General features: G+C 45.3%; 1 protein-coding gene across 1 annotated transcript; it reads left to right on the top strand.

Moving 5' to 3' along the window:
• The first annotated feature begins 2,076 nt into the window (after positions 1 to 2,076).
• Positions 2,077 to 12,895, top strand: chrnb1l (cholinergic receptor, nicotinic, beta 1 (muscle) like). Its single transcript, XM_062384525.1, has 11 exons — positions 2,077 to 2,167; positions 3,764 to 3,897; positions 4,107 to 4,151; positions 4,557 to 4,666; positions 5,421 to 5,529; positions 5,631 to 5,778; positions 6,046 to 6,231; positions 6,856 to 7,079; positions 7,173 to 7,348; positions 12,025 to 12,163; positions 12,386 to 12,895. The coding sequence occupies exons 1-11, from the start codon at positions 2,077 to 2,079 to the stop codon at positions 12,524 to 12,526; spliced, it is 1,503 nt and encodes a 500-aa protein (XP_062240509.1). The 3' UTR covers positions 12,527 to 12,895.
• Positions 12,896 to 13,457: the final 562 nt, after the last annotated feature.

The raw sequence follows: 13,457 nt of genomic DNA, 5'->3' as shown, positions 1-13,457 counted from the left end.
CTGCAGCTCATTGTGGCAACGGCCCTGCAATGTCACAGACCCGACTGCAGCCGCATCGACACAGTGCCGTGGAGAACTACTTTCACTTCTATCCCAAGCTTATTATCTCACTCGCTGACCTTGCTTGAAACTGTAGCATCGAGAAGACGGGCCCGCTCGGAAACAACAAGGGGGCCATTCCGGCCGGTGTATTTTTACCAGGAGCGGCGGCATGCAGGAGGGCAAGTCGGAGACATTCTCCTTCTCTCAACCCTCAACGTGGCTCTGATTTATGTTGTGTTTGCGTTTGTGCACCCGGAGACCCTCGCCGGGGTGAGCGAGATCAGATAGTGTGACCTCAGATACAAAAGAACCCAGGTAATGGAAAGTTGAGACAGAGATGAAGTGTTTATATATATATAGTTCCTTGTCCCGTGTAACAGATAAAACAAAAACCTTCATGACCCACTGATTACAGACCTCGTAAAAAGCGACTTGAAGTTCATTCACAGTCCTACACTCCATCGATAAGACTTTCCTGGAGGTCTCCCCTCACCATTTCTCTGGCGACAACATCCATCTCTATGTTATATATTTGACATTGTTTTCTTCCCTGAAGCTCACTTCAAGTTCAATATCAGCAAGACTGAGATGCTCTTTCTCTGTCCGCACTCTGGATGAGTTAGACGTCTCCATTGTACTCATGACGTCTCCTCCCGCTGAGAAGCTCGGTCCCAGATTTCATTTTAATTCCCACACATGCATATTAACTAAAGCGACATAATGCAAGACTGTGGGCACCCCCTACAGATGGGACGTGTAGAAAATAGTTTCAACAGATGCAAGTTTACACAGGAAGCAGCTAGCCAGAAAGTTTGGCCCAACTTGCTACACCTCTTTGGAAATGGGTTTATCTTGCTTCTGTTGATTAATGAGCAAGTCGACAACTTCACTTTCACAGCCCGACATCAAGCAAGCAGCGCAGACAAGGAAAACAAGCAAAAGTTATGACTTTTCTGCTTCTCTCCAATGAGTGAAAACTGCTCTAATATTCACTCTTATTCGATTTCTTACTCTTGTCCCCACTGAGAATGGTGCGCTCTGGGTGTGAGTGTGTGACGTTTGACATAATGTTCCAGCACTGTTAGATTAGTGTAGTTCCAGGCATCCAGGGGGCGCTGTGTGTTAGCCACTGTGGGGTTTAAGCAGCTTATTTATCAATGACTGAGTGAAAAGTTAAAGAATCCAAGTCAAATCTGGCCTGAACAACATAGACAACCACATCCATGGGATATTGTTTTCATCCTTCCCTCACCCCTTCCCACCCCACTCTGCATGTTAACTGTAACTTCTCTTACAGCTCTTTAAAGGACCCCCATTCAGATCTGACAGTAAGAGACGATTGAATCAGATATACATGATACAGGAGATATACTTGCAAAGCTTGAATTCCAGCATTGCTTGGAACAGGCTGAGGAAACAGTTCAGGGAGTATGACTGAGGTGAAGTGAAATGATTGAGGAGATTTGATCTAACAGAGGAATAAGAACGAGAGGAGAGGGCAATTACAGGATGTGCGAGGCTCCAGCTCCAAGCCCCTGCCAATCACTCTCCGTCCACAGAAAATAACAACCTCCGCGCTCGACCCGCCTACTTGTCCCCCTCCCTCCCAAAAATATCTCCATTGTCACAACCCGTAACCCACAGCCACTCCTTTACCCTCGTCCCACCCCCCCTCCACTTCCTCTTCTTCCCAACCTCACATTGGTGAGCACCAACAGGTGCCTGGCCCACAGGCCTCCCAGTACAAAAACATTCCACCCTCTCGTCACTCCCAGTGCTGTGCGCCCAATCAGGCCATGGTTTTGCCCGTGGAGCCGTGGGCACAAAGCGAAGAAGAGACAGGAGAGACAGAGAGAGAGAGAGAGAGAGAGAGAGAGAGAGAGACGTCAGCTGAACAGTGTATGAATTTGTTTGACTGAGCCGCATTTGAGTATCTACAATAGGTTCCAGGTGAAGGTGCCGGGGCGGTGGTGTAATACCTGGAGAAGAGCCTTCGACTGGCACATTAAAGCGGAAGAAGATGTCACAACTGTCATGATTGAAGGATTAAAGATGGAGCTCAACATTAACTTGAGATTAAACACACTTCTCCTCGTATGCAGCAGCATTTGTCTCACTTTCACTGGTAAGGACATGTCATTTGCTGTGTTTTTGTGGATGGTTGTGAATGGTCAGGGATGGAAGGACATTGGAAGAAGATACAACTAAAGTGTCTGAATGCCTTTGACTTTGACCTTTGACCCCTCCCCACCCCTTCGAGTCAGGGATTGGAAAACAAACCGTTGCCCTGTGCTCGCTGGCGACCTGTTCTGCATGGTTCCCATTCCTCTGTGTGTCCTAACACTGCTACCTTCGAGCACAACCCTCTCCACCTCCATTTAGCATATACACTTAGGCATTGAGGCTCTCGGGACAGTGACATTAGAATCAGATAAGAGACAAGCGCCCCTCTGCATTCTGTCATTTCAGCTAAACTGCTATTGATTCCGCTCCCTCTGTGGTTTTCTTTTCGGATTAAATCATAATTAGAATTGATTTGCGATGACTAGTTCTTATCTGTGCTCGGCTGAAGGGCTTTGACTTTGACCCTAAGTGGGAGCGGATAGCAAAAAACGGTTTCCATGAATTGCCTGCGACCTCCAGAGGGGTTGTGATGAATTGTTCCCATCCGGGTTGACTCTACATCGGTTTTCCCCAAAGAGAAGGGCACGGCACGCAGAGGACATACGGAGCAGGAGCCACACCAGGAGCCCCACAGAAGGGAAATCCCACGGAAAGAAGTCCCGTATTGAATGTCCTGTCGTAGACGTCGTTCCGCTTGAAAGGCAAAAGGAGGCTGCTGCGAGAACACATAATGAATCATATTAACAGATCATTGTTTGTTAATCAGAGGCTATTTCCGTCCCCGATGGAGCTGGTATCCCAGACATCCCTTTGATCCCGTTTCCCCTGCTGCATATCAATTTACATTAGCTCAGTCACCTTTGCTTCCCATCGTTCACCACCAGCACCTGCCCGGCTTCTTTTGTCCTTCTCTGTCTTTCCACGTGTTTGTTCAGTCACACATTCGGAGCGGGAGTCAGTCAGTCCACCAGCGTAGCTACTGAGGGTCACTTTTTGGAGATAAGAGCTTAATTCGGCTAAATGATAATTCGTCAGTTTGTCCACTTCTCCCAATACTGAATTTTAGGCACTAAAGAGAAACCAATTTATTTCCCAATAATGGTTTCTCTTGCTCTGCAAATCATGGATTTATTCTCAGATTAAATAAAAACGATTTCGCCACTATTTGCTCTACACTGTTTGAATATGAATCACAAAACCCCAGTATCAATCGGTCCATAACGAGAACAGAGTGTATTTTTAGCATTGGTCATTCCGGAGGGAATTGAACTCCTAACCACTGCAGGCCAGACGCATTGATGCCCTGGCAACAAATATGCTGTGGTTTGGGTGTGTATCTGTGTGCTGATGATGTGTGCTCATCTAATTTTAACTATGATGGATGGATGGATGGATGGAGATCAGCATGATAAAGGCATTGCTGCTGGTTCATGGCATTTAACATGTGAAAATGTGGATTCCATCTGTGCATTTATTTTGAATTCTTAAATCTGAATTGATTTTGAATTCTGAAATGTTTATTGTGACGTCAGTACTCATATGTTTGGAGCATCATCATTGAGCAGATATACTGCAGCCTATGACTTCTTCCATCCAGGAGCCTCAGAGATCGAGCGAAAGCTACATCAGAGGATCTTCCAGAACTACAACATGAAGGTCAGACCTGCTCAGTACTGGGAGGACAAGGTGACGGTCCGCATCGGGATGACCCTCTCTCAACTGGTCAGCTTGGTAAGAACGACTTTGAACCATCTTGATATCAAGTTAGCGTTTATCACAAAAATGCTATCCTCCAGTATACACACAAACACACACACACACACACACTACTGCTGACTGCTGCAGGGTCATCAGCTCTCCCATGCATCACAAGATAAAGTGGCATCCCTAATATTTATGTCCCTCTCTCTCTTTCTCTGTGTCTCTCTATCCCGCCACAGAATGAGAAGAACGGCGAGATGACAACCAACGTGTTCATGAATCTGGTACGGGCGTGAAAACATTCGTCTTCATCCACGAGCCTCGCTCCGTCGCTCCGACTCCTCTCTCCTGCGGGCTCTGCCGCTCGGCCCTCAAATGGACTTGTCACTTTCTATAACCGCAAATGATTTCTCGCCTCATCCGGACTCCCTCTTTCAATTCTGTCCCTCGCCCCGGCTAATCAGAATACAGAGTGTCCTGAGTGTTTGTGACAGAGTCTGTGTCAGGATGAGTGGGGTTTGAGTGACTTATCAAAGGCAGGGGCCACAAGGATGTAAATGACAGAGACAGCCATGATTTCACTTCTTGTCTGCTGGGCTACCCCCCCCCCCCCCCCCGTCTCCCATTACACCTTCCTCTTTCCCTCCTTCCTTCCCTGCTTCATTCCTTCCTCTCTCCATCCATTCCAGGCCTGGACAGACTACAGGTTGTCATGGAACCCGGAGGAATATGACAACATTGATGTCCTGAGGATTCCTGCCAACAAGGTGTGGCGCCCCGACATCTACCTCATAAACAAGTGAGTGTCGAGGCAAGACACCGACAGAACTATACAGGGACGAGGACAAGAGCAGTGGACACAGGCCACTTAATGAAATGGAATGACAAAGAAGAGGCTGAGGGGTAGAGTGGTCGTCCTCCAACCTGAAGCTCGGCAGTTCGATCCCCAGTCTGACCCATCTGCATGCCGAAGTGTCCGTGGGCAAGATGCTAAACCCCGAATGGCCCCCCCATAGAAAAACAAAGTGCTGCGAATAGATGCACTGTATGAATGTTTGTGTGATTGGGTGAATGTAAAACTGTACTGTAAAGCGCTTTGAGTGGTCATCAAGACTAGAAAAATGCAATGTAAATACAAAACCATTCACCTTTTACTATCATAGTGTTTCTATGAGAGGCGGTGGTCTAGTGGTAGAAACTTGGACTATGGGCAGAAAAGGTCTCTGGTTCGTCTCTGGTTCGACTCCACGGAGAGACAACAAAAGACGAACCTGGATTGATCTGTCCAAAAATCCAAGAGTCTCCCTACCCTGTCTAGTGCCCCTGGGCAAGGCACCTTACTCCCCCAACATCTGCTCCCCGGGCGCTGTACATGGCTGCTCACTGCTCTGTGTGTCCTGCACCAGAAGGGTTAAATGCAGAGGATGAATTTACCTACCATTGCATGAGTGTGTTGTGCGTGTTTGGCATAAATAAAACGAATCTTAATCTAATAATAATTATTATAATAATTTTACAATGATTATGGTCTTCTCTGTTTTCCCTCCCCACAGTAATGACGGTCAGTTCGACGTGGCCTTGTACGTCAACGTCCTGGTCTACAGCGACGGGACTGTCAACTGGCTTCCTCCAGCCATCTACCGCAGCTCCTGCTCCATCGAGGTACAGTCAGCCTCGTTCTTCTGTTGGGGGTCATAGAGGGGCAAGTCACGGCCGATGTGACAGTAAATACGCACAGCCTGCTTACATCCAACAACCCGCAGGTGGCGTACTTCCCGTTTGACTGGCAGAACTGCAGCATGGTTTTCAGCTCTTACACGTATGACGCCTCTGAGGTGGAGCTGCAGTACTTCCTGGACGATGAGGGCAAAGAGATCCACGAGATTGTTATAGATGAGAATGCGTTCACTGGTAAGTAACTTCAGTTCACTTTTATCGCATTTTTATCGCACTTTTCTCTTATCAAAACGCAATAACTTTTTATCCTTATTAGCTATTATAATTCGAGTGTCCTCAGTAGCTGCCATTGCTAACCGATTCCAAATGGTGGACAGTTTTATCGAGGTTGATAACAATTTATGGAATATAGACGGCCTCTTAACTGGGGGTTTATGGGGTGGCATATCATCCACTAATGTCAGGTGTTTTATTTCCACCGCCTTTGTCTCCTCCCCAAAGAGAGCGGCGAATGGGCCATCTGTCACAAGCCCGCGAGGAAGAACGTGAAGGAGGACCTGTATGAGGACATCACCTTCTATCTCATCATAGAGAGGAAGCCTCTTTTCTACATCATCAACATCATCATGCCCTGCATCCTCACCAGCGTGCTCGCCATATTTGTCTTCTACCTGCCTCCCGGAGCAGGTCTGCACATCTGATATGCTCCGACATTGTGACTACACATCACTGTCAAGGAGCGGGGGGGGTTCTAGGGAGTGAGACTACCCTAAAGTCGTGGCAAGAGTCATGTTTCTTATACAGGACTGGAGCAGCCTTTGAGGGATTAGATGTTTTATTGATTTATTATGGATTGAAGGAAAGTGACCTTGACCAGGAATCCACTTTGTCAATCTTTGGCCTTGTGTGGTCAGATTAAAGACTGATGAGTCTCTGACAGGTGGGGCCGGTCGAAAAAGTAGATTGCGTGGAAAGCAAAGAAAGGGCAAAATGTTCGGTGCATGTAGACGTGATTTTTACAACAGCGATCAATGCTTTGGTTCTGCAGTATCTGTCTTCTACTGCCAATGTCTTTCTGTCTGCATGTGGAACGCATCTCCTGGGAACCATTGATCTGATTAGATTCAAACAGTTTTTTTAGGGTTTAATTTTCAAAATGCAAAACACAGATATCTACTAACCTGATTCCACCCCCTGTCCAGGGGGGTAGCCTTGCAATAAACAGCCGAGCAGCGCTATGTAGGAGAAGCTAGCAGAGTAATACTTGCTGCTGCGTTGTCAACATTAATCCTCCGTCTCTGCTCCCTACAGGAGAGAAGATGACTCTGTCCATCTCCGTCCTCATCGCTCTGACTGTCTTCATGCTGCTGCTGGCGGACAGAGTCCCCGAGACCTCCCTCGCCATCCCGATCATCGTCAACTACGTGATGTTCACCATGATCCTAGTCACCTTCTCTGTTATCCTGAGCGTGGTCGTCCTCAATCTGCACCACCGCACGCCCAGCACGCACATCATGCCAAACTGGGTTCGAAGGGTGAGGTGTGGGCGGAACAGTCCAGATACACTCACCGGTCATGTTTTCAGTACTTTTTGAGAATCCTAATTTGAATGAATGTGACATTTTCAGGTTTTCATTCACTTCCTGCCCAAGTACATCGGCATGATGAGGCCAAACCCAGAGGAGCCAATGTCAAAGGAGCCTGACGATGACACGCCGATACAGAGCTTCAACGGACGGCAGCCCGGAGGAGAGTACTTCTTTCGCAAGATCAACCCTGATCTCATCATGCCCTGGAGAGACAGGTAAAGAGACATTAACCAGCAAGGAGTCTATTCGAAGAGTTAAACCTCATCTTGCCCTAGGTACCGAGAGTAACACCCGGTTAGCTGAATGAAGATTATGGGTATGGGTGCAAGGTCATTCAGTGATTTCACTATAGTAATCAAATTTTAAAATCAATTAAAAAAAAAAAAAGGTAACCAGTGATAAATGGGTGCGACGTGATCATGTTTTCGATTTCTCTGCAGTGTTCTGACCAATGTGGATGTTGTTGATTAAATCACAGTTTCTTGGTCCTTACTCCACTTTTAGAGTGGATTTAAAACCCAGGAGTCAAAGCCTGTGTATGGAGCAGTTATTGCGAGTTCCTCCCAATTTTTGTTTGTAGAATGCACACTCTTTCACCTGAGCCGCAGTTGTTTTGCAATTAAATCCTGACACCAGGTTCGATGCTCTTCTGCCGATGAACAGTTGGTGGCAGTAATGTCCCAACAAACATAGGGATTCTTTAATAAGGGTAAAGAGATGAAGACTGCTCACAACCCATAGATATATATTTAAGGCTAGATGTCTCATCCGCGTTTCCGGCCAACGGAGTCGAACGTCCGGACCTGGCGGCTATCTTGCGTCAGGGGGCTCGCTCACCCATAACAAAGTGTTGGCAGTGATACATAAAAAAAAATAAAATAAAATAATTCTTGATGTATATGTGTAAAGGGAAATCTTGTACCTATTCAAATAATTATTCATAAGTATGCAGTGTTATAACTACAACTCAGATGTTTATAAAAAACCAAACCGTTTAAAAATCGGTTGAAAATTGAACAAGTTATGGTTATTTAAAAAGTATGTATACATCACAATGTTATGGGTTAACGAGCCCCCCTGACGCAAGATGGACGTTCGACTCCCAATGTGCTGATCCCAATGTTACACCGGGGGGAAGCTCCTTCTATTAATGTTAATAAAAAGCCAGCGCAGTCATGAATCGTCTTTGTACACTCGGGCCAAAGTGTGAACGTTGGATCTGTTGCCAGAGCAGCCATTCCAGTAAAGTACACAGTGTGCTATCGACTTGGCAGATTTGCAGCCATCGCCACAGCAGCTCAGAGAATGTGTCAGGACAGCAACATGAAGTCATGATACTGGTTTGTTCATTGCGTTGACAGTCTTCAAAGAACAACTAAACTCAGTCACTTCAATGCACGCTCCACTCATTGTTATTATTATTATCATTATTATCGGGTTTTGTCGTGATCTGATTCTCTCATTTGTAATTGCACACATAGCATGGCCTCAGGTGTATGACTGTAAGTACAACTATTTATTGTATCGCCATAAAATTTGCTCAGATGTTCATGATCCTCAGAGGGAGAATGTGAGTGACCCAAGTTTTCTTCTTGTGATTTTTGGGCAAAATACCTAATCAATCAAATCGTCAATTATTTGTTTCATTGCATTATCTTTACTTGGCTTAATGTTACCAAACATTAGCAGCCTAACAACTGTGTCTTATAAATCATAGACCTTTAATTTAGGCGAGGCTCTCAGTTTGGCCATGATAGTTGTCGCTGCTCAAACTGCTCCTCCATCAAAAGATCTACCTGACATGTTCTCTTCTGTTCGCGTCCGTCCGACCACGCAGGGCCTCACTCTGGTTAATGTGCCGGTAGGCCTGTGCCTTGCCACCCGGCCCTGGCACTACAACCAGACCTAGGGCTGGGCGTCTCACATCCCCTTCCAAAGGCATCACATTCAGCCCCAGCTAAGCCCTGCGCCCCCCTGTCCACAGTCGCCACTCACTAAGCCTCTGTTTAGGTTGGGCATTAGGGGGTAATCCCACAGAGTGGTGGCGGAGGCAGGGGGTGAACAATAGATAGAGAGGAGTTGAGTGAAAGGGAAGACCAGCGCTGAGTGATTGGGGGGGATTTTGTCGTTTTCTGATATGGAAGAAATGGCGGTCGGGGCTAACGGGCGCCATCTTCCAACCCATGTACACGTCTTTCCCTCATCCACCTCTCTTAATCTTGTTATTCTGATGGTTAGTCAGAGCAGTTGTTGTCTTTGAAGACACATTTGTGTATTTAACTGCTATCACTAGTATTAACTGGTGTGTGAAAATCAGTTTGAATACCCAAGGGTGTGTGTTTGAGTGAGTACAGTGTTATGAAAAAGATATCAGTCAGTAGATGTACATTAATATGTGTATGTGCTCTGTTTGTGTGTTAGCGCGCGTGTGTGTGTGTCACAATGAGAAGGTGCCCCTTCTCACTGGTAATGAATACAAGGTCTGGAATGCAGATGGCATGCATGATGCGTATTGAACACCACATAGCACATACACACACACACACACACACACACACACACACACACACACACACACACACACACATGCACACACACACACACACAGACATGGACACATTCAAGCGCTCTCTCTCTCACACACACACACAGGAGCTTGTGGTCACTCATTTTTATTACCCTGCAACCCATCTGTTGTCACGCCATCTTTCTGTGCCACTGGTAACTTCTCCTGCTCCATCTCTGACACCTCCTGCAGGCTCTGCACATAATAAACAACCACACACACACACACACAATACACACCGCACAACAGTGTACACTACACGCGTGGACTGTATGTAGATATGTAGTGAAGGGGTCAATGTGACAGGTGGACGTGGTGCCGAGCCAGACTTCTTCACAAGGTGACACATACGTATCCTTGAAATCTCAATGTTTCAGAGATAGATATATAGATACAGTAAAGGACTAATGATATAATGAGAAAGGATGAAACCAAAGCTGATGAAGCGATTCAGGCAGAAGCTGGTGAGGCAGTAGAACACATGAGCAAATGATGGGGAGATTATATCGGTTCACACTAGTATCTCATAACAATATTGATACCTTACATAGGGCATTCTATCTTTCTATCTATCTATCTATCTATCTATCTATCTATCTATCTGTCTATGTATCTATCAATTTATCTATCTATCTATCCATATATATAACTATCTGTCAATCTATCTATCTATCTATCTATCTATCTATCTATCTATCTATCTATCTATCTATCTATCTATCTATCTATCTATCTCTCTATCATCTATCTGTCTATGTATCTATCTATGTATCTATCTATCTATCATATATATAACTATCTGTCAATCTATCTATCTATCTATCTATCTATCTATCTATCTATCTATCTATCTATCTATCTATCTATCTATCTATCTATCTATCTATCTGTCTGTCTGTCTGTCTGTCTGTCCATCTGTCTGTCTGTCTGTCTGTCAGTCAGTCAACCTATCAATCTATCTATCCATCTATCTATCTATCTATCTATCTATCTATCTATCTATCTATCTATCTATCTATCTATCTATCTATCTATCTATCTATCTATCTATCTATCTATCTATCTATCTGTCTGTCTATCTGTCTATCTGGCTTGGCTCTACAAAAATGTTGTCAATAAGAGCCTCTAACTCGCTGCTCATCCGCCTCATGGAACAACTGCTCAGGGGTAAGAATGACGGGGTTGCAGGTCACGGCGTTGCGCCACTGTTGACCCATGTGTTGTGTCAATGTCCCCCCTTTGTGGAGGGAGTGTGCCGCCGTCAGTCAGAGCTCAGAGCCTTCAAACTGCCCGTCGGTGGCCAGAGGGCACCCAACACGTTATGTATGTGACTAAGAGGCAACACTGACACCTGCATCCATACTGAACGTCCTCCACGGGACAGATAATGTCAGCACTGGTGTGTGAACGATGCCGTGCTGGTTGCACAACAACAGTCTTAGCATTTGTGGATCATTTGTTTCTTTTAGCGGACAATCTTGACTCTCGGGACATTCCCAGATTAGAATATGAGTCCTACAACAACAATGTGTCCAGTGTAATGTTAGTTTGGATTTCTGCGAAGCACAAACTGCGTAATTTAGAAATGAGACTGTAGTAAATTCATAGTTTCTCCACCGCACCCACGATTAAACTGAAAAGCGCTGCAATCTGAGAGAACAACGTTTTTACACTTTAGACTGCTTGCATGAAAACAATTCTGTGCATTGCATCTCCTGCAGAACTGGATGGAAGTTAACCGCCCCCTGCTGGTCTGGATATGCATTAAAATGTTTTCTTAAAACTACTTTTTGTCTCAATATATTAGTTTTATTTCCTTCATAACTGTACTATTATATCCCCTAGTTAATCTTATTTTGGTCAAATTTAATGACCCATTTATATATTTCTAATCTTTACTTGTTTACTTTTGAAAAAAAAGTAATCAAAAAAAAAAAGTACCCATTTTTTTTGTATTGTTTTCGATGGCGTTTGCACAGACACTATTGGATGTCTGGAGTCAACCTTTATATTAACAAATCATTTCCTGGCCTTCTTAGTCTTAAAGTAACTGTCACCCCTCACATCCAAGGCTCCAACCAGAATTCACTTGCCCCCACCTCTGGTCCCAACTTTCACTTGAGGTTGAGTTTATCCTTGATTCTTGAGAATTGAGAGAAAAATCTTCCCAAAAGGTCCGAAATCAATCTTGAGTGATTGCTACTTAGTTTTATTGATGTAGTATGTTATGTTAACATAGAGTTTATGGATTAAATAATGTCTCCAGGCTCTTTTTACTCCTTTGCCTGCCGCTCTCCAAGTTCCCTCTATCTCTCTGTCTTTTAGGTGTGAGAGCACGGTGCAGCTCCAGCGGCTCCCGAACACTGACAGCTACTGTCTCATCCTCCCTCCAAACCTGAAGTCGGCCATCACTGCAGTGACATACATGGCCGAGCAGCTGAAGAGGCAGGACACGGATGACACGGTGAGAAATGTCCACGACATGGCATGACACGACCCAGGCTGTCAGGAAGCTTGTTATCTATGCCTGTCTTTCTGCAGCCCCTGAGCCCAGTGGTTCAAACAGATCGCAGTGATGCTCATGTGTCATTGCTAACATACTGTACAGTGCAATGCTGACTCTGCTTACAGTAAAAGAGTGTGTGTGTGTGTGTGTGTGTGTGTGTGTGTGTGTGCTCTCCTGCAGATGACAGGAGACTGGCAGTTCATTGCTCTGGTGGTGGACCGTCTCTTCCTGTGGTTGTTTGTCATCATCACCACTCTGGGAACTCTGGCCATGTTCTTAGATGCCAGCTTCAACTACACTCCTGATGACCCCTTCCCATAGAAGACACTCTCTCTCTCACACACACACACACACACACACACACACACACACACACACACACTCTCTCTCTCTCTCTCTCTCTCTCTCTCTCTCTTACTCTGTCTCTCAGCGGGCCATGGCGCCACAGACCTTTGTGTGTGCCCACTGAGGCTAATATAAACTCTCACGCACACCCACGCGCTTTAGATCTAGTCTTCATTGTGAGACCCTGGAACCTGAAATGACCAGTTGTTTGAATTTGATGAGACGTAATCAGCAACTATATTTGACTATGAATTTTCTGAACAATTTGCTGGCTCTTAAAGGTGAAGATTTATGTTTTTTATGTCCTTGTAAAGTGAGTACATTTGGGATCTGGAGTGGGGACGTTTTCCGGACAAAACTACACATTTGTATTTGACATGAAAATAAAGAATGTGCTCCGCCTAATCATTATTTGCACTTTATTTTTGACAAGGGAAAAAATATCAAAACAAAGTGAATCAGAAATATCTGAATAGAAGCTTTTTATAGTAAATAGGGGGCAGAGCTGTAACTCACTCTGTCCGTGCTACAGGCTCCAGTTTTCTCTCTGCTGTGCAGTCCCACCACTGATTGCACAATCTACCCATCACTACCACAATTACAGCAGCCCGGATTCTGTGCCAGTGTGTAACCACTGCCAGTCCGTGCGCACATACTGTCACACACACACACACATGTTGTGCACACGTGTTCAGGAGGAGAAACACATTTGTGTGGACCACGTGTGGGAACGCATTTGCTTTGCTCTAACTGCTTTACACAGACACTATAAGCTACATAACACACACATAAGGGATGTGAAGTGTCTAAGTGCAGAGAGGGGGAGCGAAACAAATGGAGAGAGAAGGGATACTTACAACGTACAATGAGTGTTAGCTACTGTATGTGCAGAGGCCTCATTTATGTG

The sequence above is a fragment of the Platichthys flesus genome, chromosome 24, assembly GCF_949316205.1.
Source record: "Platichthys flesus chromosome 24, fPlaFle2.1, whole genome shotgun sequence".
Classification (NCBI taxonomy): domain Eukaryota; kingdom Metazoa; phylum Chordata; class Actinopteri; order Pleuronectiformes; family Pleuronectidae; genus Platichthys; species Platichthys flesus.
This window is presented reverse-complemented; position numbering and strand designations above follow the sequence as displayed.